This window comes from Eptatretus burgeri, chromosome 2 (genome assembly GCF_056783735.1).
Source record: "Eptatretus burgeri isolate ZD-2024b chromosome 2, Ebu_testis_v1, whole genome shotgun sequence".
Classification (NCBI taxonomy): domain Eukaryota; kingdom Metazoa; phylum Chordata; class Myxini; order Myxiniformes; family Myxinidae; genus Eptatretus; species Eptatretus burgeri.
Window position 1 is genome coordinate 75,442,712 of NC_140962.1, and position 26,944 is coordinate 75,469,655.

Genomic DNA, 26,944 nt, shown 5'->3' on the forward strand with positions numbered 1-26,944 from the left:
GCATTTGGGTAGGTAGCGTTCTCCTGGCATCCGGCAAACCCAGATTCATCCCTCAGACTGCCAGATGGTGAAGTGTGATTCATCACTCGGTTTTCAAACGAACATGGCTGCCAAACCAAGTGACCTAGGGCATTGAAAATTTGCACTCTGCCCATGATTGGGTAGAGCATCACGTGTGTGAATTCATCACTCCAGAGAAAGTGTTTCCACTGCTCCAGAGTCCAATGGCGGTGAGCTTTACACCACTCCAACCGACACGTGGCATTGTGCATGGTGATCTTAGGCTTGTATGTGGCTGCTCGGCCATGGAAACCAATTTCATGAAGCTCTCAACGAACAGTGCTTGTGCTGACGTTGCCTCCAGAGACAGTTTGGAATCACTAGTGAGCATTGCAACCAACGACAGAATTTTTTTTCCACGCTACACGCTTCAGCACTCGGCGGTCCCATTCTGTGAGCTTGTGTGGCCTACCACTTAGCGGCTGAGCTGTTGTTACTCTAGACGTTTCCACTTCACAATGACAGCACTTACATTTGAGCAGGGCAGCTCTAGTAGGGCAGAAATTTGACGAACTGACTTGTTGGAAAGGTGGTATCCTGTGACGGTGCCACATTGAAAGTCACTAAGCTCTTCAATATGGCCCATTCTACTGCCAGTGTTTGTCTATGGAGATTGCATGGCTGTGTGCTTGAGTTTATACACCTGTCAGCAATGGGTGTGGCTGAAATAGCCGAATCCACTCATTAGAAGGGGTGTCCGCATACTTTTTTTTAATCATGTCATGTATCACAGATCACTGTCTTTGTGGTGCAGATATGTTGATCAGCATTTTGGAGTTTTTTGGAAATTTATGTTTTAATGAATTAGTTTGATAAATTTTTATGCACAATATGTAATCTCTACTTCGATTCAACCCTCCTATTATCCTTTGGCCCCTGATAGCCTCAATCTGGGCCTGCGTATTGTGCTTAAGCGTAGAAACAAAAATGTTTGTTCAACTTAATATGGTTTTGTATTTTGGGAAAGGACCTTTTTTGTTGTTGGTGGAGTCCTTGTTGTCTTTCATCAATTTTCTCCACAATCCCAATATGAGCATTGAAAACGTTTTTGTGACAGAGCATGGAACTGAGTTTTACCCTAAATGATGGGGCTTAAAATGGTGGTTATGGTTGTAGGATGTGTTGGCATGAAGAGCTCCATGAAGAGCAGAGGATTAACGGGGTAGAAAAAAGATCATCGTTTTGGATGGTCAATGATCTGAGATGGCGATACTTCTCTCGATAAATTTGATATCAAGATAATATAGATGTAACTTACAATTACCTAGGCCTTTTACTTAGAAAGTCAGAAGCAGGATGACACACCCCTATTGACAGTCTATATTGGAGTCCAGTCAAGCGATTACCGCCATGCAAAATTGTCATTCGCTTCTTTCAATAACCAAACTGAAAACACCATTACACACAAAGAACTGACACTTTTTATTTTCCAATGCAAACAATAACTCAATCAGCATCAAACACATTACAACCATATTATACAAGTTGGAATTAAAACTTTGCTTTCACTTTTCAAAAGCGTTTAGGACCAAGAACATGACATCTATGCCAATAGCATCAGAAAACCCATTCTCTGTTATCATGTGTGACATTGGAAAGAAATTACAAAGAAAAGCACTTACATTTGCACTGATGAGTTTTGTTGGTGCAGCACCATTCCTTCATATTTGGGCGAAAAACCTTCACTCACATCTGTATTGTATGATTGCATACACACTCCATGAAATTATTCTGTCATTAAAAGAAAATATCTTCTCCCGTCTCCTCTCCAGCCTGCCCCCCCACCCCCGGGCTCTATCTGAGATATGTGCCCCCCATATTCCCACAAGGTGCTCAAGGTCCGCCAGCAACCCCCTTCTGGTAAAACTACCAAAATCAAGAATCACTGCTAACCTTCACCCTTTCATTCCTCTTTTTTCCTGCCTTTGGAACAAACTCCCACACTCTCTTCAATCTCATTCTTCCCTCCAGGTCTTCAAACAGCTGTTCACCACAATCTTTTATTTTCCCCCATCCAAAACCATGATCTTTTCTACCCCCACTAATCCACCTCAAACCCACCTCCTTCAAATTCCCTGCTTTCCTTCCTGAAAGTCCCTGTCGTGTAAGTACCTGAAAGTCCCTGTAGTGTCCATATTTTTACCCCGTGTATCTCACCCCATCCCTCACCCTTCCACAGATATCCTAATGGCTGTTCCCAACTGTTTTGTCCTTCCCTCTCCCACCCTCTCGTCTCCTGCTCCTTTTGTTATATGTTCTGTGTGTTAGCTCTCATCCGAGCCTTGACATGTATTAAAAAAAATCAACATCTATGGTTTTACATAACAACCAGAAGGACAACAACAAACACAATACATATTACTTCACTATTGGCAGCATTTATAATCATATAAGTAACAGCTCAAAAATCATCATCATCATCATTGTCATGTCCCATGCCCTCTGCAGAACATTGTTGCTGCCGAAGCAGTTACTCGGCTACAATCCGAGTTGGGTCGCCACTCCAACTCAGAATGTCGAGGCAGGAATTTAGAATTTGGCCATGGTGCCGGCGAGAGCTCACCTACTTTTCGAGAAGGATACTGTGGGATCTTTAACATCCACCAACTAATGCTGGCAGACAGGATTTCCGTTTAACGTCTATCTGATGGACAGCACACACAATGATGAATCGCTCTGCCTGTGAAAAAACCGGGATGACAGTTTATAGCTGGATTGGGATTCAAACCCAAGCCAGATGGCTTAGAGGCTAGTGTACATATCTCTAGGACATCCTGCAAGCCCCATCCAACATCGACTCTTGTAAAATATACCAGATCGTTAACATACATATGATTGCAGACAAAACAGCAAGCTTTACATATACAGCACCAGAATCACCAGGACACAATTTTCACAAAGCAAATGATTTTAAACCTATTTTCTCATTTAAAATTTTTAATTACAGAGATGCCTTGCCCTTGGTATGGCTTGCAGTAGCAATCCTAAAAATTTCACTGAGTTTTAGTAGCATAGAGACTATTTTTCAGCCGTATTAATTTTTTTATTCCAAAAATAAGTCAACAAAAAAGGATGGAATAACACTATTCGTTCACTATTTTTCTCTTTCTGTGTTTGTCAAGCTCATATGAAGTGATTAAAAATTTCATATCTTGTGTGTGAACAGGAAGTGAAGAGATCATACTCACCAATGAGCTTTTTGACTCGACTACAAAATGTTACCTTGGTGCTTTATAGGCAAGGCATGCATCACTGCACCATCCTTCCAAGGGACATTAAGTGTGGTGTCCTATCTGTTCGGATTCCCTGGTGAATGTTAAAGTCGTAGGGAACCATTGGAAAATAATAGTCCATTCCCAGGCAAAAATAATATTCCTTTCCTGGAATAATTCTCTGCAGACTACTCTAGTATGGTATATGAGAATACAACTCTCATATACTGTAGTTCTTACTGTAGCATTTTTGTCTGGCTGTATTTTCATACCCTGGCCAAATTCCAAGTTACTACCCTGTCGGTAGAAGCAATGACAAACCAATAATTGCATTTTCAGTCTAGTGTTTGCTTTGGCAATGTCATCACTATTGATAGAGCATAACCATGAATGGAACTATTATTATTTAATTCCAGCACTTCGTCAATCCAAGCAAATCGTCAAATGTTTCTGGTACCTTCTCAGTTTGAAGAGAGTGAAGGAAATAAAATGGGAGCATTTAACAGGATATCATGTCAGCATGCCCTGCAAAGCAAATTGTACACAGCATGTCACCCATTGCACTTTTTATATTTTGTACACTCCGAGGCAAAAAAAAATGAGCTAAGTCAATTTTTAAATTTTTTTTTGTCGTAACTATTTTACCATACATTAAAAAAAACACGAAGAAACCAGAACATGCAGAAATAACTGCACAAATCAATGTGGAATAACTTATCCCTTAGCTCTCTTTAAATAATCCAGTCTTTTGGTCAAACTTTCAGAAAGCTTCTTGCACCGAGAAATGTCAATATTGTCCCATTCATGTTTGACAACTTCCCAAAGTTAATCAGAATTTGCAAATTTCCTTCCAATAAGTTTGTGCTGAATATAGGCCTAATGATTCTCTATGGGGTTCAAATCGGGACTCAGACCAGGCCAGAACATAAGTTTCAGGGACTTTTTCTCCAACCACTTTTGGTGGCTTTTGCAGTATGGGCAGGTGCGTTATCTTGTTGAAAAATGATGACTTTGCTTTTCTCTCCAGGAAATAACTTTTGTAGGCTGGGAAGTAATCCTTTCTTGAATCTTTTCTGGTATTCCTTGGCAGTATATGACTGTTCACACCTTATCAGGTCACCAATAACAGCAGACGAAAATGCACCCCAGACCATGATTCCACCTTCTCCCTGCTTCACAGTTGATGGAATTTTCTCAGGGTTGAATCTCTCACTAGATCTGGGGCATCACTGAAAAGCTCAAATCTTGATTCATCACTCTACAAATCTTGATTCATCACTCTACAAATCTTGATTTGTATATTTTGTTATTGAGATTTGTGTCAGTGGCTGTGGAACTGCATTTTTTTTTTTTTGTGTTCATAACAGTTTTAGCGGGTAGGTGAGTTAGTTTATTGAAAGAAGCAGAAGGAGGCCTCGTGATAAGTTGAGTGTGAAATCAGTTGGGGCCTTGGGAGTATGGGGGTAAAGAACGTTATAAATAGAGACCTAAGGAGAAAGGAAAAGGAGTACGTAAAATGTAACAGTTGCTCAATGTGGGCCACGTCAACAATGAGGGGGAGCAGAGGGTTCTTAATGTTGTAGGAAATGTGAGGAAATTGTCCACTTGAGGATGGTTATTACTTGGTTGAAGGAACGCATCGATAATTTGCAGCAAGTAGCAGAATGTGAGAATTTTGTAGATAATAGTTGGTTACGGTTGTGGAGTGAGGTTGCTGAGAATATTGGAAGTGGTGACGGTGAAACGGGGGCGGGCAGTGGCGACGGTGCTGCGGGGGCGGGCAGTGGCGACGGTGCTGCGGGGGCGGGCAGTGGCAACAGTGCAACAGGGGCGGGCAGTGGCGACGGTGCAACAGGGGCGGGCAGTGGCGACGGTGCAACGGGGCAGGCAGTGGCGACGGTGCAACGGGGGCGAGCAGTGGCAACAGTGCAACGGGGGCGGGCAGTGGTGGAGGTGCAGCGGGTGAGGGCAGTGGTGGAGGTGCACTGGGTGCAGGCAGTGGTGTATGTGCCAAAATAGAAATTGGTAGACATGAGGTATGGGAGACAGTTTTTGTGGGTGATGAGCCAATTAAATATGTAGATTCTTCATTCTGCAGGAAGGATTGTAGACATAGAATTCTGTGTAGTTTTGCAGAATCTGTGCAGATCCATTCTTCCTGGCAGTAGAACCAGTTTTCTGGAACTATAGACCTAGTCTCTTTATGGTAGACAGAGAAATAGGGATTTTCTCCTTCAGGAGCTTGTGGACTTCAGAATATGTCTTGTACACTTGACGAAGACAAGCAATTCGATTTTTAATATCCCCATTAACATGGAACATCTCTTTCTTTGGAGGCATTTCTAAACTGAAACACAAAAAAACATGACCTCCACTAACTGTACAAGACATAAATTAGAGCAATTTAGGCACTACATATGCATTAAACAGTCAAAAAGCATGACAACACCCAAAAAATGCATTGCAGATCTTTAATACTACACAGTACTTCAAACAGTAAAATATTTTCTTGAAATTTTTTGTGACAAAGAGCAACTCAAACAGTCTTATCTTCCTTTTTTATGAGTAAAATTTTGATCCATTTTGTCTTACCTGGGATATTGCCCTTTCATGATGAAAGGCGAATATATGTGAATTTCGCAATTTTCGTTTTTTTGAGAACAAAACTTCTTAAAACATGAATTTTTTCATAAGCATTGCCATAAACTGCATGGAGAGCTTTTAGCTACTGTAACATGAGTAATCAATTTAAATTGGAGTATGTACTGCACATCTGTGCATCTAAATTTGAAAGGAAAAAAAACAAGCGCAATTTTTTTGCCCCAGAGTGTATACATAATTGAGGCTCATGAAAAAGATAGTACATTGAATGGATCAGGACCCGAGATAAAAACAGGATGCAAAACACATATGCATGAGGTGGACAAGATGGATACAGAAGGAAACTCCAAGGAGGGAAAACTGGAAAATAGGAATGAGGAGGGATTTGGGTGAGGTGAACGAGGGTAGAGAAGATCATGGTTTTTGATTGGGGACAATCTGAGATAGTGGTCAACAGCTGTCTTGAAGACTTGGAGGGAAGCATGAGATTGAAGAGGATGTGGAAGTTTATTTCACAGGAGGGGAAAAAGAGGAGTAAATGAATGGATGTGAGCAGTGATCCTGGATTGAGGTCGTTTCAGCAGAAGAGGGTTGATGGTGGACCGTGTGAGCCCTGCAGAAAACTAGGGGGAGAGGGGAGGGTGGGTAAAGCACAGAAAGAGCAGGGGGGTGCAAGACCAGTTGGTAGGTGGTGGAAAACAGAGACCACCAACCTCTCTGCAATGGCAAAGTGATAAGCCCAGGGACTCAGCTTCATTGTGGGAGAATCCAATAATCTTCAAGGCCTTGGTTTCCACAGTGTCAAGCTGGGCAAGATGTGAGGTAAGGGAGTGATCTCAGAGGGGAGAGCAGTACTCCAGGAATCTGTGGATGAAGGCCTTGTAAGTGGGTCGGAGTTCAGGTGTACCAAGGAAGGACTTTGTATGACACAGGATGCCCAGTCAGCAGCTGGCTTTTGAGGCCACTTTGGAATGTGGTTTCCCCAAGAAAGGTCATGGCTGATAGTGAGTCCCAGGAGTTTGAGTGGCTGAACTTCCTCAACAAGATAGTTAAGAAAATAGATAGGAGGGTTTGCCAGACAGTCCTTTCAGAGAGAGATGACGAGAGTGTGAGATTTGTCTGGAGTGAGACATAATCCAAGCGTTTGACCAGCTTGTGATTTTTTTTCAAGGTTTGAAGAGAGGGAAGAGGCTGTGGCGTGACTGTCTGAAGGATGAGAGATGTCACGGCAAAGAGTCGAGACATCAGCATATAGATAAAGAGGATTTTCTATCGAGAGATCATTGATGAAAATCAGTTGTAGGACTGGGCCCAAAACTTTGCCTTGAAGCACTCCAGCTTTGACAGGGAGGAGATGAAATGATTCTGTCGAGTGCCACACCTTGGCAACAAGAGTAGAGGAAGTCAATAAGCCATGTATGGAGTTGGCCTTGGATACCAGACATAATTTGGAGAGTAAGGCAGGATGCCAGATTGTATCAAAAGCACGAGCTATGGCCTGCGAGACAGCCCTGATCTCATGTCTGACATTGAGGGCTCCATCAATTGTTGGGTGAGTGGAAGCAGCATCCCCAAGGTGGAGTGACCTGGTCTGAAACCAAATTGGTGATCTGAGATGAGGTTGTTGGAGAAAAGGAAGAATTTCATATCAACTGTGATGATGAATTTTATGACCTTGCTGATGATTGGAAGTATGATTGGCATCTGTTTCATTAGGCCATCCCATTACACAGCAGGAGATATAGTTTTGCATTCGCTCATGTGTGTCTGTCTGTCTGTCCAGGCCATAACTTTTTTACCATTTGAGCTTTTGTCATATTTTCACCAAACCTTTATGTGAATATGGAAAAAAAAAAATTGGAACAAAATGTGAAAGTCATAGTGACTATAAATAGTCCTCATTAGCCCTGCCGCAGCACATCAAGCATGAGATGCCTCGCTACAAAAAAAAAATATCGCTTCCGTGCCTATTTATTTATTTATTTATTTATTTACAAATGAGCTTCAGTGTGTCTGTCCAGGACATAACATTTTTAACAATTGAGCTTTTGCCATCAAATTTTCAAAAAACCTTTATTTTTAGAATATGAAGGACACTAGGCCTAATTAATAAAATTTACAATTTTTTTCACTGTCGTTTTCGTCAAGTTTAGTTTGAGTCCAAAGCGGATGCAGATGGGGTTTGCATTTTGAGATGCTTTCTAGTTCATTATATTTGAATAAGTGGAAAAAAGTTATTCCCAAAAGTAGGCAATTTCAATTGTTGGTTCTATGCTGTGAAAAAAAAATATGGCAAATAATGTCATTATGTCTCATCGGTGATGTTGTAAGAGTTAACATCCATTCTGAATACTGTGTGCTTGGAACAGATGCAGAAGCATTTGCCAGCCACAGGGTGCAGCGGACACACAGCTATTATAAATCAAATAAATAGTTATGAATCAACAACATTTATTTACTGTCTCAATAGTATTTCATCACAAATACTGTACTTAACTGAAAGTCTGTCTCATTCTTGGGACCGGGGCATTGTTATTTTTCCATTTTACAAGAACAATGAAGATGTGAAGGGCTTGACATTTATGATGTCATGTGTCACGTTAAAGTTTACTGTCTGATCCTCACAATGAAATTCTCCCTCACTGTTGTTTGGAAATCCAATTCGGTTTAGTTTTCATACATAAGCAATACATTAATGAATTATGTAAAGATATAATGCCAAATAGTACAAGTTTTTGGTTGCTATCCATTATCTTTTAGGGTACTGATGGTGCCTGTGCGAGTGCGAATTCATCACTGTGAGTCTTCATATGCTTACAAACATGTGACATACGAGAGAACATCTTTGCGCAGACAGTGCATTTGTAGGGTCGGTCATTGGTGTGAACACGCATGTGTTTCCGGGCATTAGACAAAGTTCGGAAAGTTTTTCCACAAACAGAGCAGTTGTGTGGACGATGCCCAGTATGAACACTCATGTGTTCGTTAACATGAGCATTTTGGGAAAAACTTTTCCCACAAACAGAGCACTTGTACGGCCGGTCTTGGGTATGAACAGTCATGTGGGTTTTCAGATATCTTACCTCTACAAATGCCTTTCCACATACAGAGCACTTATGTGGCCGGTCTCCGGTATGACTTTTGAAATGAATGCGAATGCCAGACTCTTGAGTAAATGTTCTGTCACACACAGTGCACTTGTAAGGGCGTTCCCCGGTGTGGATCCTCATGTGTGTATTTAATGTATTAAATTGCACAAATGCCTTAGGGCACACAGAACATTTGTACGGACGCTCGCCAGTGTGGGACATCATGTGCCTCTTTCGATGGCTTGCCGACACAAATGATTTGTCACAAAGGGAGCATTTGTATGGACGCTGCCCAGTGTGATTCAAGTTGTGTGCTTTAACATGTCCCAACTGAGCAAATGTCTTGCCGCAGATAGAGCATTCGTATGGGCGCTCACCGGTATGAATCCTTAAGTGTGTTCGCAAATTTCCTGACGAATCACTACTGTAGTGACAGTAACTGCATTTATGTCTGCTGTATGAAGGGCTCTGTGGATGCCTTTCCATGTGCATCTGAAGATCAATCTCAGTGTGGAAGGATTGGGTGCATCTCGTGCAAGGGAACTGTCGCACATACTCCACTGTTCTTTCTGCAATCAAATGTAAAAAAAAATACAAAAATAAATAAACAATGATTACATTCTCAACATTCTAATAAACTCACAATAGTTTCTCTTGACACCATTTATTTATTATTATGCAAAATCGTCTTTATTTTTATCCTTCTCATCCCCACCCCCTTTCCCTGAATATTAAATAAATAAACAAGTTCCAACAGCACCTAACGAAAGTATCAATTGTCACCAAGTGTATCGTACAACACTTAATCATGGGAGATTCCAATGATTTTAAGGGCCTTGGTTTCTACAGCTTCAAGAAATGCAAGGTGTGAGGCAGGTGCACCAGCCAAAGGGGAGGGTAGTACACCATCGTGCTGCGGATGAATGCCATACAAGCTAATAAAAGTTCAGATTTGTCAAGAAAAGAAAGTATTTGCACGACGGAGGGTGAACATTCAACGACTGGCTTTGGAGGGTAACTTGAATATATAGTTGCCCAAGAAAGATCATAGCTGATGGTGATGCCCAAACATTTCTTCTTCAAGAGGTTTGTTGACAAAGTAGATTGGGAGGGTCTGCTAGAAGGTCCTTTCAGAAGGGCAGAGTGAGTGTGTGAGATTTGTCAGGGTTGAAAGACATATTTCAAGTATCTCCATGAATTCCATGTTGTAAATGCTGCAACATAAACATGCAATATTCCTTCCAAATGGTCATATCTGTTTACAGAAAGGTCAGTAAGTGCGTGTCCTGCACGAATCTGAGCTCTCAACAAATGTGCAGGTAATTCCAATGGTGGCACAACATACAAACAAAACACTTGGTAACTGCATCAGTGGGAATAATCTTTCAGGGTCAGTCAAGTTGGAGCAAATATTTTTCAGGGATACTTCTATTTTATAACACTATGGTAAAGGCACTCCAGTCTACACTCTTTTTTTTTTCCTTTTAATTTTCACTGTCTCTTTGGAAGATGTATTGTATTCACTTCGGATGCAAGAAATCATATGAGGTACATCATTGCCTTTAATCCTGGACAGCTGTTCACATCTCAGAACTTTATTGCTCACATCTCACAAAATGTAAAAATACCAAGTTGGTTCTAGGTTACCGTTTACCTTTCTTTTTCCCCATGTTTAGTCACATTGTGCAGATGGATCATAATCATATACACCTAGAATGGGAACAAGCCACAGTCCTCACCAGTGAACATCTAATCTCTGGAAAATATTTTAAAAATATAATTTAACTGGAAGTAAGACTCCCTAGGGCTGATAGGATGGCCTGGATGTATGCACACTCACCTCTTCGCTATTTAGCTTGGGTTTTAATCCTGACCCAGCTATAAACTGTCATCTCGGTGCTTCACAGGCAGGGTGATTCATCAATGTGTGTGCCGTCCCTTGGATGGACACTAAACTGGGCGTCCAGTCTGTCGGCATTAGTTGGTGGACGTTAAAGTTCCCAGGGTGCCCTTCACAAAGAGTAGGCAAGTTATTGCGGCACCCTGAATAATTTCCAAATTCCTGTCCTAACTACTGCTGGGAAGGCAATGACAAACCACCCTGTATAACCCTCGTTCAGCATGCTGCTTCGGAGGCACCGATGCTCTGGAGAGAGAGAAAGAGAGAAAGAGAGAAAGAGAGAAAGAGAGAAAGAGAGAAAGAGAAAGAGAAAGAGAAAGAGAAAGAGAAAGAGAAAGAGAGAGAAAGAGAAAGAGAAAGAGAAAGAGAAAGAGAAAGAGAAAGAGAAAGAGAAAGAGAAAGAGAAAGAGAAAGAGAAAGAGAAAGAGAAAGAGAAAGAGAAAGAGAAAGAGAAAGAGAAAGAAAGAGAGAAAGAGAAAGAGAAAGAGAAAGAGAAAGAGAAAGAGAAAGAGAGAGAGAGAGAGAAAGAGAGAGAGAGAGAGAGAGAGAGAGAGAGAGAGAGAGAGAGAGAGAAAGAAAAAGACCCCAATCTCTTCAGTTAACTTTAAGGATATTTATCTAGCACAGAGATGAAGCACAAAAAAGAGACATTCCATTATAATTAATTAGGTCCTGCCATAAAATGGGTTTGCAGTCTAATTTCTATGAAGAAAATAACAAAACAACAAATGGAAGATCGATTCAGACTTGCCATACAGGGCATTACAATTATGCATGACAGGTTATTTTTAGTACAAAAAGACAAATTAGGTATAGATAATTTATTGGTGATGTAAGGCAGAAAATTATAGCCAAATTCACTCAAATTGATTTGAAAGTAGAACGAAGTATGTAAAACATGCATTAAACTGGAGTGTTCATAGAACACCTTACCCAATACAGTGTGCAAGTATATAATTAAACTGCAATAAGATAATGATTTTAAAAGTCGTATGAAAAAGTAATTCCGGAAGTTTACCACAGTTGATGCAGTGTTTATTTCACCACCCTATGTATAACACGTTACTTTAGTTATTTGTGCCTGTTGTTTGTGTCCTTTATGATGTCCTTAAAACAGTGAGTTTCACATTCAGAATGATTTTCTATTTTGTTTGACTGCCAGACAGGCAGACAGAATAAAAAAAATAGGAACGCCTGTCCTGAAGTTCACCTGGATCAGGAGCAACAGTCACTCAAACCCCCCGCAGACCTCATGAGACCCTGAATTTTTTGATGCCATGAACAAACTTAGCTACATCATGGTTGATGAAGGTTGTGGTCAAGTTTCATTGAAATTATATGTGTAGTTCGGAGAAGAAAGCAAATACCTATTTTGTGGGGTAAAACCCTGCCCTGCAGACTCCCTTAATGAGCGCAGATTTTGATGCGGTCGATACACTTTGGTATGTTATGGGTGATGAAGGTTGTGGTCAACTTTCATCTAAATTGTGTCTATTTTCAGAGAAGAGAACAGGTACCTATTTGTAGGGGGGGGGGGTTTGACCCACCACCCCTGAGTCAACCCCCCCCCATACACCCCTTTAATGAGCACAGATTTTGATGTAGTCAATAAACTTTGGTACATCATGGGAGATGAAGGTTGTGGTCAAGTTTCATCAAAACTGTGTCTGTATTTTCAGAGAAGAGAACAGATATCTATTTAGGGGGGGGGGAGGTCAACCCCCCCCATGGACCCCCTCAATGAGCGCAAATTTTGATGCGGTCAATATACCTTCATTCGGCATCAGATATGAAGCTTGTGGCCAAGTTTCATCAAAATTGTGTGTGTGATTCAACGATAATGACTACAATGTTTACAGACTCACTGACTCACTCACCTGCAGACACTGCTCGATCGCATAACCTCACCTGACTAAAGTCCAGATGAGCTAAAAATTATCTCACTCCGCTCTGTGCATGTGCAATCGGTCGGGACAAATTTAGAGCCAAAGTGCTGCTAAACTCCAGGTTCGTTTTCCGATTCATGTTGAAAATATAATATTCAATTGAAATCAAGTTGTTCCTCAATCATAAACTGATATTTGTGGACAGACAAAAGTGAACTGATTGCTTACCCCCGCTTTTCGATTCGCATGCTTGGGGTAATAAATACAATATTATTATGTTTTGCTTACCAGCTGCATAGTTGGCTTCGTTTTCAACATCATCGGCCTCCTCCTTCATGGAAACCCTGCTCAAAGCCTCAATAGACGTTGAAAGAACTATACTTTGGATACATTCCACCTTCCCCAAATCCTTTTCACCTACAGAAAATGTAGACAATGGAGAACCACAAAGGTAGCAACTGCAAAGCCGACATGATCGTAAACACAAATGAGCATCTGATTGATGCAGCATTGACCTCAAATTGAGAATAACATTCTTGCCTTTTATTGTGACTCCATCCATTTCTTCAGGCTTTATCTGGATATCTTCTCTGCGATCTGCAGAATTTTTATGTCAGTGTTAAGAGCTTGTATTTTTATATCAAAACTTCCATGAAATTACAGTTTGTACTTGTGATTGAACATAGTGTTACGGCTGTGGAAATTTGCAATACACCATAAAGGTCCTCAGGTCAGTTATGCCGGTAACTTTTTGTTCAGTTAGTTCCCCAGCGTTGTTCAGAGGGAATTATTCGTGTGTTCATCGGGCTGCGACTCTTTGAGATAGCCGTTTTTCTTTATCTATTGTTATTTTGGGTCAACCACACAACAACCACCTTAACCACAATGCCAACCACGCCACCATTACAACAAACGCCAACCACGCCGCCTCAACAACCACCGCGTTCTACCTTGGCACACGGTTGCCAGAGGCCTGGCCTTCGATGAGGAAAAGCAGGTGGCCCCCGCCCCCCTCCCCCGAACGAATGGCATCGCCGCGGTGGATTTCACCCTGCAATGGAAAAAGAAGAATACCGTGGCGGTGCGAGCGTCGCCGATTTGGCGGGAAAACCCTTCCTTCTGGAAGTTTCCCGCATGTTCTGGAAGGAAGGGCGGGAGTTGAGAAGGGGCGGGGCTTGGTGGAAAAGAGGCAGAATGCGAGCACAAGGGGCGGGGCTTGGTGAAGAAAAGGGGTGGAACGCGAGCGCGAGCGAGTTGAGTTTGGAAAAAGAAATGGAAAGAGAGGGCGAGAGTTTTTCCGCTGAGGAGAAACGTGAGCGCGACGACAAGGTCTGAGGCATGCGTGTGAGCGGACGCGAAGGCTCGCTCGCTGGACCTCGCTCACCGGACCGTGCTGGCTGGGTCGCTCTGGATCGAGGGCACTTTGAGGGGGTCGGTGGTCATGGCGGAGTCGCCTCAGATCGTGTGCGGACCCGAATCGTGGAGGACACGATCTTGGGGAGCTCACCACACGGTCACGCTCTTCCTTTTATTTCTTTGGGCTTTTGTATGTGTGTTTGTGGCGCCAGTCTCCATAAGTAAAACAGTTTAAGTGCTTGTAAAGAATAACTAATAGTCGGTTGTAGTGCTTTTGCCTTGCTCGTGTCTTTGTCCCCGTCCCGTGCACGATTAATTTCCATTGCATTGCCTGTAAATTGCATGACTGCCCCTTGCTTGTGTGTGCAATAAATGTGCTTGTGAAATGTTTCCCGCTCATTGCGTCCTCTCCCTATGTTGAAAGTGCCACCCTACCTCGTGGAATAACTGGTAGTGGGTTTCAACACCCGATAAACAGAATCGCATCCATCGAGGTCGGCGATAACACGGCTCGGTTATCACGGTAGGACGGAACGGATCGCTTAAGAGGTTCGTGTCCTTGGCCGACCTGCGGCGAGGTACGATCGCCCAGTTGACTACTCGCGTAGGTAGTTAGGTAGGTCGAATTTGGCGAACAACCCTATCCTGCGCGGGTGGCCAATTGGCACGATTGTGGTGAGGTTAAACCCCCACCCGTGACTAGCTCCTGGCGTTGTTCCAGGAGGGTCACGACTGAATTGTCCGACCGGTGGGCGATGCGGTCGCGATTAGAGTTACGTGGCCGATCGCACGCCGGGCGGACCGAAATTCGTAACAATATTTTAACATTACAAATACAAGGTAAATGAGCATTAGGCAATGATCACATCCAAGTAAAGACAGGCAAAAATGATTGAATTTTTTTTTATAAACCATTGCAAACTAAACAATTGCATTTTGAATCCATGCCCCATGAAGAAGAATACCAAGTGGAAAAGCAAAACAAATTCAGAGCATACTTTGCACAATCTGACTCTTCAAGTCAAGCCAACAGCACTTAAAGGACTTCTGCGAACATCCTATAAATTATTTAAGTATCCTCCAACTTTCTGAGAACATATAAACATGCACCAAATATTAGTATCAATTTTGATTTAAATATCGAGATATAGAAGGACCCGACATAAACATCTCACCATCTACATGTTCAAAGATGAGCTACAAAAGAACAAGTAACAGTGACGTCCACGTATAACTTGCGTTTCCAGGTTGTCAACTGCATCTGCCATTCCTTCAAATAAAATGACACTAAATCCTTCGAATGAAAAGATAAACTAGAATTTCGGGACAAATAAGCACATCATTCGATGCTACTGTTCAAAGAGCAAATACACCCCTAATTTTAGGAAGGGAATCAACCTTTTTTATTGGCCAAAAAGCCACCGCAGCAAACAATTAATTCCACTATCGAGCAAAATATAAATTCTACATCGGTATTTAAATAAACACCACAAACATTGTCAAATACTCCAACCTGTGCAGAGGAAAAAGAGTGAGGACAGGGAAAGATTCCAAAGGAGTACTGAAGCCAGCAACCAAAGTCGGATGATAATGGATTACATTAATGTTTTGAAGGAATATAGGCACTATACTAAAAACTACTGTTTTATCGCTCTCATATCGTACTCCTTTTCCTAAGATTTCCTCCCCATTCCAATTCATGATATGGGGAGATAAAGGGTTAGTGTTGAAGGAATTTAGGTATTAAAAATTACTTGTGCATAACTTGACTACCAGTAAAATTTCTGCACAAACCACATACCACTGGATTCAGAAAGGAGGGAGGCATCACATGAGCAACATCTCACCATTGAAGTTGTTCAATCTTACAAGACCAACATCTGAAAACATTTTTTGTGCTGTGACTCTCAGAGAAAAAAGAAAAAAAAACCTTGGGTAGGAGGATTGGCATTAGAGGAGGGACTACCTGCATGTACAGTGGGGAGAACAAGTATTTGATACACTGCCGATTTTGCAGGTTTTCCCACTTACAAAGCACGTAGAGGTCTGTAATTTTTATCATCGGTGCACTTCAACTGTGAAAGACGGAATCTAAAACAAAAATCCTGAAAATCACATTGTATGATTTTAAAATAATTGATTTGCATTTTATTGCATGAAATAAGTATTTGATCACCTTCCAACCAGTAAGAATTCCGGCTCTCACAGACCTGTTAGTTTTGTCTTTAAGAAGCCCTCCCATTCTCCACTTATTACCTGTATTAACTGCACCTGTTTGAACTCGTTATCTGCATAAAAGACAGCTGTCCACATTCAATCAATCAGACTCCAACCTCTCCACAATGGGCAAGATCAGAGAGCTGTCGAAGGACATCAGGGACAAAATTGTAGACTTGCACAAGGCTGGGATGGGCGACAGGACAACAGGAAAGCAGCTTGGTGAGAAGGCAACAACTGTTGGTGCAATTATTAGAAAATGAAAGAAGTTCAAGATAACAGTCAACCTCCCTCGGTCTGGGGCTCCAGGCAAGATCTCACCTCGTGGAGCCACAATGATCATGAGAAAGGTGAGGGATCAGCCCAGAACTACACGGCAGGACCTGGTCAATGACCTGAAGAGAGCTGGGACCACAGTATCAAAGAAAACCATAAGTAACACACGACGCCGTCATGGATTAAAATCCTGCAGCGCACGCAAGGTCCCTCTGCTCAAGCCAGCGCATGTCCAGGCCTGTCTGAAGTTTGCCAATGACCATCTGGATGATCCAGAGTAGGAATGGGAGAAGGTCATGTGGTCTGATGAGACCAAAATAGAGCTTTTTGGTTTAAACTCCACTCGCCGTGTTTGGAGGAAGAAGAAGGATGAGTACAACCCCAAGAACACCATCCCAACCGTGAAGCATGGAGGTGGAAACATCATTCTTTGGGGATGCTTTTCTGCAAAGGGGACAGGACGACTGCACCATATTGAGGGGAGGATGGATGGGGCCATGTATCGCGAGATCTTGGCCAACAACCTCCTTCCCTTAACAAGAGCATTTTCGATGGGGCGTGGCTGGGTCTTCCAGCATGACAACGATCCGAAACACACAGCCAGAGCAACTAAGGAGTGGCTCCGTTAGAAGCATCTCAAGGTCCTGGAGTGGCCTCGCCAGTCTACAGAGCTGAACCCAATAGAAAATCTTTGGAGGGAGCTGAAAGTCTGTGTTACCCAGCAACAGCCCCGAAACCTGAAGGATCTGGAGATCTGTATGCAGGAGTGGGCCAAAATCCCTGCTGCAGTCTGTGCAAACCTGGTGAAGAACTACGGAAAAGATATGATCTCTGTAATTGCAAACAAAGGTTTCTGTACCAAATATTAAATTCTGTTTGTCTGCTGTATCAAATACTTATTTCATGCAATAAAATGCAAATTAATTATTTAAAAATCATACAATATGATTTTCAAGATTTTTATTTTAGATTCCGTCTTTCACAGTTGAAGTGTATCTATGATAAAAATTACAGACCTCTACGTGCTTTGTAAGTGGGAAAACTTGCAAAATCGGCAGTGTATCAAATAGTTGTTCTCCCCACTGTATGTGAATAAATAAGAATTATGTTTTGCAATTAGATACCTTCATTAGCCTCATTTATGCATGCAGGATTGCAGGATAATTAATGTGCTCACTGTCACTCAGATGGAGGTTAAACTGAGTGTTCCATCTGTTACCACTGGCTGGTGGATATTAAAGATGTCATTCGCAAAGAGAAGGCTAGTTATCACTGGTATCCTGAAAAAATTCCAAATCCCTGCTTGAATATGCAGATGCACTGCATCAGTGACACAGCCATGCTTTGGCAATGATGCAACAAACGGGCTGAATTCAGAGTCAAATTCCTGTCTAATATGCATTCCCAAACAATATTAGTCATATAAGTTAAGGAAAGGTGTCAACCGAAGTTGGAGGTGGCCCGGAGGATTCTCTTTCTTGGCTTCTACCACTTGGGTAAGGTGGCGAACAACTGTTAACTGGTAGCGACTTCAATCTGACATCTCACAAAAGGACTGGACTACCATCTCCATGCTGCCTGATATTGATTCCACCTGGGAATAGTTTCACAAAATTTAACTTTCCCTCATGCACCAGTTTATCGCATCCCAATCTGAGGCTTTTTTATGCACCCTCTAAAGTCTAAACACTGGTATATTGAATCCTGTGGGGAGGAAATTGCAGTCAAGCAGCTTGATTTTGCAGCGTGGAAGGTTAACCTGACTGAGGGTAGCTTTCATTCATTCCATAAGGCTCACAACAGGTATATCCATCCTTAGGCAAGCCAGAAAACAATCTTACAAATCTTAAGGCTGAACTCTTCAACCAGTTTTCTTATTCCAAGTCATGGTGGTGCCTTGTCAAGTCCATATCTGGTGTATGCGCCCCCTCCCGTCCACAACCTCAAAACGGAATTGCTGCAGACTGCTTGAGATAAGGCAGAATGTCCAAACTCTATGTTTGCCTCCAAATCTGGTGTATCCAACCCATCCCATTCTGTCCACATCTCACTCACTGTCTGCTGGACTCTGTGTCCTTCTCACCCGATAATGTAGAGAAAGTTCTGTCTGGCCTTTACCCTGCTTTGGTGATCGGCCCAAATGGCATCAATGCCCTTCTTCTCAAATCCTGCCCGATTATTCTAGCTTCCTCTTGATCTTCCCTATTCAGTCTGTCCTTCTCCTTCGGCCACATCCCATCTGTATGCAAGTCAGCAAAGAGCACTCCCATCTACAAAGAGAGCTAAACAGACCCCACCAACTATCAGTCAGTGAGTTTTTTCCAATTAATAATTACAAGCAAAATCATAGAATCCATCATTGCTTCTGATGCCAAGGGTTTCCTGTTTACAAACATTCTGATTGCAGACCATCAGTTTAGATTCAATTCCAGTCACTCAACTCTGGACATGCTTGTGCTCCTCTCTCACCAATGGTTGTAGGCCCTCAATCTCAAACAAGAGGTTAGATAGAACCATCTCCCTGGACATATCTTGGGCAGTAAACAGTCGAGCATCCTGTTTTGCCTGTGACATAGATGGCCAACTTGATTCCTGGATTTCTGACTTCCTTCACTCACACAGTCAACATGTTGCTATCTCCTCTCCTCCCCCACCTCTCCCAGTAGAGGCTGGATTTCCTCAAGGCAGTTTTCGGCCCAATCCTATCCCTCATCTACATGAATGACTTTTCTGAGGCAATTCCACATTGCATCATGAAGTACCCCATCCCCTTGCTAGGCAGCCAGCAGGTGGATCTCTCTGCTGATCAGGAAATTATTAGACAGTGGTCTGATAAATGGAAAATGTCCTTAAATCCTGGAAGATCTCAATTTTACCCCATCGCTCCAGAAGGATTGTCAAACGAACCTACCTATTTCCTTGGTCATCCATTGGAATTGGGTCAGTCTCTTTATATTGTAGGCCTCACCTTCAGCCAAGATATTTCCTGGGCTGACCACATAATAAATCCAGCTTCCAAAGCCTTCTGCAGACTTGACATCCTTCGGAGATTCAAGTCTTTCCTTGGAAAAGCAGAGCTACTCACAGTTTGCAAGGCCTCCGTCCATGGCAACATAGATTAATGGTCTTTGCTATGGCCTGGTGCCCCAGCAACACATGTCTCTCTTGGATTCTGTGTAATCTAAAGCTCTCAAAATAATTGGAATCTCCCATGATGAAGCCCAAGCTCAGGGTCCAATTTGTTGCTCTCACTTCGCAGGCGTTTTCTGTCGTTTATTTTCCAATATTGTTCCCTCTGCTCTCTCAGTACCCCACACTCACCATCTACTCCAGGATGCATGTGTTTTTCCAGTAACTGTCCCTGGTTCAGCTTGTAAAATCCAGGTGGAATTCTCACCTCAACTTTTTGTTCCTCAACTTCTCCCATCTATGGAACCATCTTCAAGAGGCTGTGCTATCTCACTCTGCCCTCTGTAGTTTCAAGCAAGCAGTGAATCACCATCTCTTGTGATTTGCAATTCTGACCTATGGTCTTTTTTTTAAATCTCCACTAACCCTTCCTAACCCAACAATCTTCCTTGCTAATTTCAGTGTTTCCTCCTATCCACACTCTCTTCTTTTCCTGTTCATTCACTCCCTTGATGTTTTAACCCACTGTCAGTTATCTCTTGCTTTTTCATGAGCCTTGCTCCTGAAAAGAAAATAAATAAACTTGTTAATTTCCTACCCCCAGCAAGCTGGTACTCATTTTACCGACCTCAAAATGATGGGTTGTGTCGACCTGTCTGATGTTATTTTGGCATGGCTGGGGTTTGAACTCAAGGCCCTAAAATTCTAAGCCAACCGCTTTAACCGTTAGCCATCATCAGGCTATTAGTTAAATACTTTATATCAAAAGAAAGTAAAACAATTGAGAGCAATGTTACATAGCATCAAACCAGTACATGAAGATAAACGCTGAACAGATAAGGTTTTCACAAGGAGTACACCAATATAGTCATGAAAACAAATACAATTTTATCAGGTTTGAAATACCTACCTTCTGAGGAAATACCATCGAAGAGTTGAGACTCCACTTTCACTTTCATGATGTAATCTACAATTCAAACAAAAAAGGATTGTTTTTCAAGAATATTGGATAAACGGTAAAGATTGGATGATGATCATAAATTAGGAATTGGCTTATACATTGGACATGATGGGCCAAATGGCTTCCTTACATGTTCAAGTTCCCTGTATTTCCTTTTTGGAGCCTAGGTGAGTTAAGCTATGTCCACATTTTCACCGATATGGATACGGACACAGCATGTGGATATGGAAAAGGCATGTGGGACATCAGACATTCTTCGCATATACATGGATATGGATACGAATATGAAGCACATCACAAGTGCGAAAATAGATTTTTCCTGCACAGACAAGCAAGGTGGCACCTGCCTGCTGTTTTTTCTCCAATTTTCCTCCTCTTCTTTACAAAGACATCCCAAAAATTTCTCTCCATTCAATCACTAAAAATGTATGGAATAATAATAAAAGAAGCCCTTGATCAGCAGATGGAAGAAATGCAATAAACCTGTTTTGATTGTGAGGAACATTCATATGTTTTGACTTTCTTCATGTTCAGCAATGCTTCTCATCTTCCCTTCCTGCCCCTCTCCCTCATCTTTGCTCTTCTCTTCCCACTTGCCTCTCTCCCACCGTGACCCTCTCAACTCCCCCTCCAAGTACAACATGTACACGTGCACGCCTATTCCATGTTCGGGGATATTCAATTTGATTTCCGGTTCAGGGAGTTTTCCACATGTTGGTCGAATCGACAGATGCCGCTTCCACCTCACGAAAGCTGAATTTTCTGAACAGGATTTATCGTGTTTCATGTAATGTCATTCGTCTAAGACTCTAAGAGTCTAAGTCTTGCTGTTTTATCCCGTGCAATGGTTTATGATAATCCGTTCATTGTTTTGTACTATTCGTTTTGTATTGTGAAGGCCTGACCAGCCTTCTTCCAGGCCTTCCTTGGATAGAAAGTGTATCCAAACTGAATCTACATTAAATATAAACACTTAAAAATAAAAAACCCCTCACCTTTCCCCCTCAAAGCCTCCCCTCCCCTCCCCATTCTGCACCATCCCAATGGCTCCAACCCCTTTCTCTGTGTGAAGCTCAGACATCTGAGGCCTCTGCTCTAACCTGACATCTCTCAATCCAGACATCATCTGTTTAACAGAATCCTTCCTCCCACAGGACATCCACGACTCTTTAGTGTCTTTCTCTCGTCATTGTCTCCTCAGATTTAATAGGCCTGAATCTCGCCCTGGAGGCGGAGTTGCACTTTACATAAACAACTCAATTTCTCACTGCCCTTGTACTGATCTTACACCTCCCAACCTCCAGGAGTACGTCTGGCTGTGACTTCCCCTCCGCTCCCATCTCGTTCATCTGTGTGTTGTACCATCCTCCTTACAGTGATGATGACATCTACATCTACATCTCTCTCTCTCTCTCTCTCTACAAAAGAAGAAGCCTTAGAAAGACTCATTAAAGTAGATCAACACTCATGTAGCCATAATATTCTGCAGACTTTAAAATAACAGCAAGCTTCTCTAAATGTCTTGCAATGCTACAGGATACTTTGCTTAAAAGAACCACCTGAAAGATCTGTATCCACATGATCAGCGGAAGGACTGATCTGGGGCTCACTGTGAATGATTCGTGTACCTGCCAAGAAGGGGGGGGAAAAAAACCCCACAAATTGGTCTTTTAAAAGTTATTGGTGTACCACAAATTATACAAGTGGAGAAAGCAAAATTTAATGCACTGTCTTGCACAGACAAATCAGATTTGGAAAGGCAAAAGCAATTTTTTTTAACGTAATAATTTGTTCACCAACTCTAGAAGGCATTTGGTGCACAAATTATTACATTATTGTATGTTTTTACTTTAGAAAGGTTGACATACACACAAATATCTTTGGCGTAAAAGCACTGCACAACAGTCTGTACCAGATTCTGCGTCTGTCCGATCTCGTCGAGCCTGAAGGCTGCAAACGTCGATGATCCTTAACCCAGCAGAAGTTCCAGGACTCCTATGATCCCCTTCTTTCATGTTTGTTGAGCTTGGATTGTGAGTGTGGAAGGGTAGGTCTTGATTCATGGTGCTCAGCACAGAGCACACCACAAAGAGCTGTCAACCCAAGATGGGTAAAAGGATAATCCAGCACTTGATAGTCCAAATTTTAAAAAGAGGACCTGCCACCAAAGTAAGAATATAATATACAAACTAAATAAAAGACCTAATAGCACGTAAAAGACATCCCCATCCCCAAACTCATTATTTGTCCGTCTCCCTCCATTTCATCTTTCAAGTTCAACCCTGCTGTTGGTGTTTCCCCCCTCTCTCTGCTGTCCTTTTGTTCTGTTGCATCCTGATCCGTACATTGTTCTAGTTCTTTCTGGAGCCTCGACTCTGCATACAAAAAAAAAAAATTAGAACGTCACTTGGTAGAGCACATACCTCTGCCAGGCTGAACAGTTTACATTTTGTATCGCACTGATAGGCTGGATCTGTATCAGGACCTTAACCACAATGTAATCGGCTTGTTCTTGTCACCTACCCAACTCATCCACCAAGTTTCGTCGTAATCTGTCCACAACCTTTTGAAATATCATGCAATCCAGTGCCTATAGAAAGTCTACACCCCCTTTCAAAATTTTCACCTTTTGTTACATGAAAGCCTGGAATTAAATTGCATTAAATCAGACTTTTTCCACCTTTATTTACACATCGTAACCCACAACTTCCAAGTGAAAAACAAATTCTACAAACTTCAGAAGAATAATTTAAAATGCAAAACGAGAATATCTTGGTGAGATAAGTGTCCACCCCCCTTATAATAGCAACTGTAAATTAGCTCAGGTGGAACCAATCACCTTCAAAATCACACACCAAGTTAAATGGCCTCCACCTGTGTTAAATCATAGTGATTCTGGTTATTTCAAAATAAAATGAGCTGTTCCTATCGGTTTCCTCTGCTGGGTAGTGCATTTCACAGCAAAGAGTCAACTTTGAGCACCAAGCTTTCAAAAGATCTCTGGGATAAAGTTGTGGAAAGGCACAGATCAGGGGATGGGTATAAAAAAATATTTCAAAGGCCTTGAATTTCCCTTGGAGCACAGTCAAGACAATTATTAATATGTGGAAGGTGTATGGTACCACCAAGACCCTGCCGAGATCAGGCTGTCCCTCCAAACTGGATGGCTAATCAAGGAGACTGATCAGAGAGGCTACCAAGAGGCCAATGGCAACTTTGAAAGAGCTACAGGCCTTTATGGCAAAGACTGATCACAGTGAGTCTGTGACAACAACATCCCAAGCACTCCACAAGTCTGGCCTGCATGGTAGGGTTGCAAGAAGGAAGCCATTACTCAAAAAAGCCCACCTTGAGTCCCGTTTGAGGTAAGCAAAAAACCACTCAGGAGATTCTGAAGCCATGTTGCAAAAACTTTTGTGGTCTGACGAAACCAAGATGGAACTTTTTGGCCTAAATGCAAAATCTTATGTTTGGCACAAACCCAACACAGCACATCAGCCAAAGAATACCATCCCCACTGTGAAGCATGGTGGTGGCAGCATCATGTTATGAGGATATTTCTCATCAGCAGGGACTGGGGTACCTGTCTGGATAAAAGGGAAAACGGATGGAGCAAAATACAGGAAAATCCTCGAGAAAAAAAAAATCGAAGAAGAAAACCTGCTGCCCTCTGCAAGAAAGCTGAAATTGGGAAGGAAGTTCACCTTTCAGCATGACAACGACCTGAAGCACACAACCAAAGCTACACTGGAATGGCGAAGGAACAAAAAGGTAAATGTCCTTGAGTGGCCCAGTCAGAGCCCCAACCTAAATTCAATTGAAAATCTGTGGCATGACTTAAATATTGCTGTCCTTCAACACACCCCACACAACTTGACTGAACTTGAACAGTTTTGTGCAGAAGAATAGGCAAATAATGCCCAATCAAGGTGTGCAAAGTTGGTAGAGACCTATCCCAACAGACTCGCAGCTCAAATTGCTGTCAAAGGTGCTTCCACCAAGTATTAACTCACCGGGGTGGACACTTATCCAACGAAGATATTCTCGTTTTGTACTTTTAATTAATTTTCTGAAATTTGAGGAATTTGTTTTTCACTTGCAAGTTGTGGGTTATCATGTGTAAATAAAGGTGGAAAAAGTCTCATTTAGTGCAATTTAATTCCAGGCTATAATGAAGAATCACTTTAAAGATTCCAGTATCTGGATCCCGATCTGGATCTTCACCAGAATCAAATCAATGCCTCCCTGTCACACACCCAACCTGATCCACTAAGTTCTGTCCAAATCCGTTCATAACTTTTTGACAGACAAACAAACAGGGGTGAAAACATAACCTCCGTTCACCTTCGGTGGTGAAGGTAAAAAGACAAAATTGGAAATATTTTCTAGATTTTACACTTTTGGCCACTTTTACATCTTGAAAGCAAGCATCTGAATGGTTAATTATACATTGCAACAAAAATGAATCCATCAGATGTTAAAAATTGTGCCTTTATTTTTTTTTAAAAATGATGTATTCTTTTCCCAAGGAGATGTATCTATATTAATATTTTGGCACGCCCCTTTCTTTGTTCCACATCAGATTTTTGTTACTGCATGAAATGAAACAAGATTTGGCACATATACTAATGATATTATTGTCTTCCTTGAGAGGCCCCTCAAAATTCGTTTTGATGCATTTTCACAAACTCCAACGGATTCCATTCAAATTCGGTACGATTATGGCTTTTGGTCCAACTTAGGTCATTGGCTATAAATTTTTTCCATAACACTTCCGATATTCGAAAAAAATCAATAAATCGATATCCCTTATGGGATTTTCCATTCAAATCCACTCAAGTTTAAGGCCTACGGGGGACGCAAATTTCCACTTTTCCCCGGGCGCTGTTTACCTCCGCTACGCCAAGCTGTTAGGGTTAGGGTTAGCTACCCTAACACTAACCCTAACCCTAACAGCTAACCCTAACCCTAACAGCTAACCCCTAACCGCTAACCCCTAACAGCTATTCAGGAAATTTGCAAGAAAGCCCGAGCAACGCCGGGCATTACTACTAGTAATACAATATTTGAAAAGAGTTCTGCTGGATAAACCGAGTACCAGTGCCAATTTAAGGGGTCAAGTTTGGCAAAATTTCACCCGTTTTCATGGTTATGGTATCAGGCAGGACATTCCATGTAGAGATCGACTTTCTGTCCTGTTTTAAGCTGAGGCTGCAGCACAATGGGGAATGTGCTGTATTAGCTTTAAATTTAAAAAATAGGAATTTCTTTTAAAATGGCTTGTTTGTTTTCAGTTAGTTCTGTCATCCATCCTTCCACAAACCCAAAACATTTTTTTGACAATGTACACGTTTCATGAATAAGAATTGTGTGGATTGAGGATGTGTGCACTTGAATATAAAGGTCGTGCACAAAACTGAAGTTGATGTAACCCAGGGGTGATGCATTAGCGAGTGCAGGTGATTCTGGTAGCTGGATGCATGTGGACATGAAGATCCCTGTAGATAACCTATTGGCCGTCATCAAACAATAAATATGTACAGTCGTGGCCAAAAATATTGGCACCCATACCCAAGCATGGCAACAAAACAAAAGGGTTTCATACATGTGTAAATGTCAAAAACAGTCAATGTATAAATAAGAAAGAAAGACCCACCCACATCTCTCACCTGTGAATGGAGGGAATAGCCAATCAGCTCTCACCTGATCAACTAAACCCATGTGGCTAGGATTACACGAATAAATTGACACCTCCCATGCTCCTCCAGTGGAAACTGCTGCGTTAGGCAACCAAGAAGGCCTGCACAGGTGAGAGATGTGGGTGGGTCTTTCCTTATTATTTGTACATTGACTGTTTTTGACATTTGCACGTGGTACATGCTTGGAAACCTCATTGGTATGCATTGCTGTCTGCACTGTCACTGATGAATTGCCAATAAGTGATGAAACCAGTTTGACAGCTGAGGGGGTGTGTAGCATTGGGATTCTCAGGTGTGTATTACTTGTGAATGTCTTTTTTTTTTTTTTTTTTTTTTTTTTTTTTTTTTTTTTTTTTTTTTTTTTTTTGTATACCTTGGTCGAGGCTCGTATGAGAGCTAACACACAACTCACAGCAAGGAGGCATGAGACAAGAGGGGCGGGAGTGGAAGGGACAAAACATTGGGGAACAGACACAGGTGAACTGTGGAAGGGAGAGGGATGGGGATGGGACGGGGAACATGGCGAGGGGAAGATGGACATTAAAGGGACTTTCAGGA

At 42.0% G+C, this 26,944-nt stretch overlaps 1 protein-coding gene across 6 annotated transcripts in view; it reads right to left on the reverse strand.

The window, feature by feature from the left end:
- Positions 1–1,458: 1,458 nt before the first annotated feature.
- LOC147032357 (uncharacterized) overlaps positions 1,459–26,944 on the reverse strand; it is a 36,448-nt gene continuing 10,962 nt past the window's right edge. The window contains exons 2-8 of one of the 6 annotated variants that reach the window (XM_085869906.1): positions 26,357–26,487; positions 22,600–22,780; positions 22,247–22,315; positions 20,637–20,693; positions 13,289–13,345; positions 13,037–13,165; positions 1,459–9,531 (exon numbers count right to left, since the gene is read on the reverse strand). In XM_085869906.1, the coding sequence (XP_085726032.1) occupies positions 8,630–9,531; positions 13,037–13,165; positions 13,289–13,345; positions 20,637–20,693; positions 22,247–22,315; positions 22,600–22,750 (1,365 nt within the window). In that variant the 5' untranslated portion in view covers positions 22,751–22,780; positions 26,357–26,487 and the 3' untranslated portion in view covers positions 1,459–8,629. The other 5 variants (XM_085869907.1, XM_085869903.1, XM_085869905.1 and 2 more) reach the window with 5 other exon arrangements.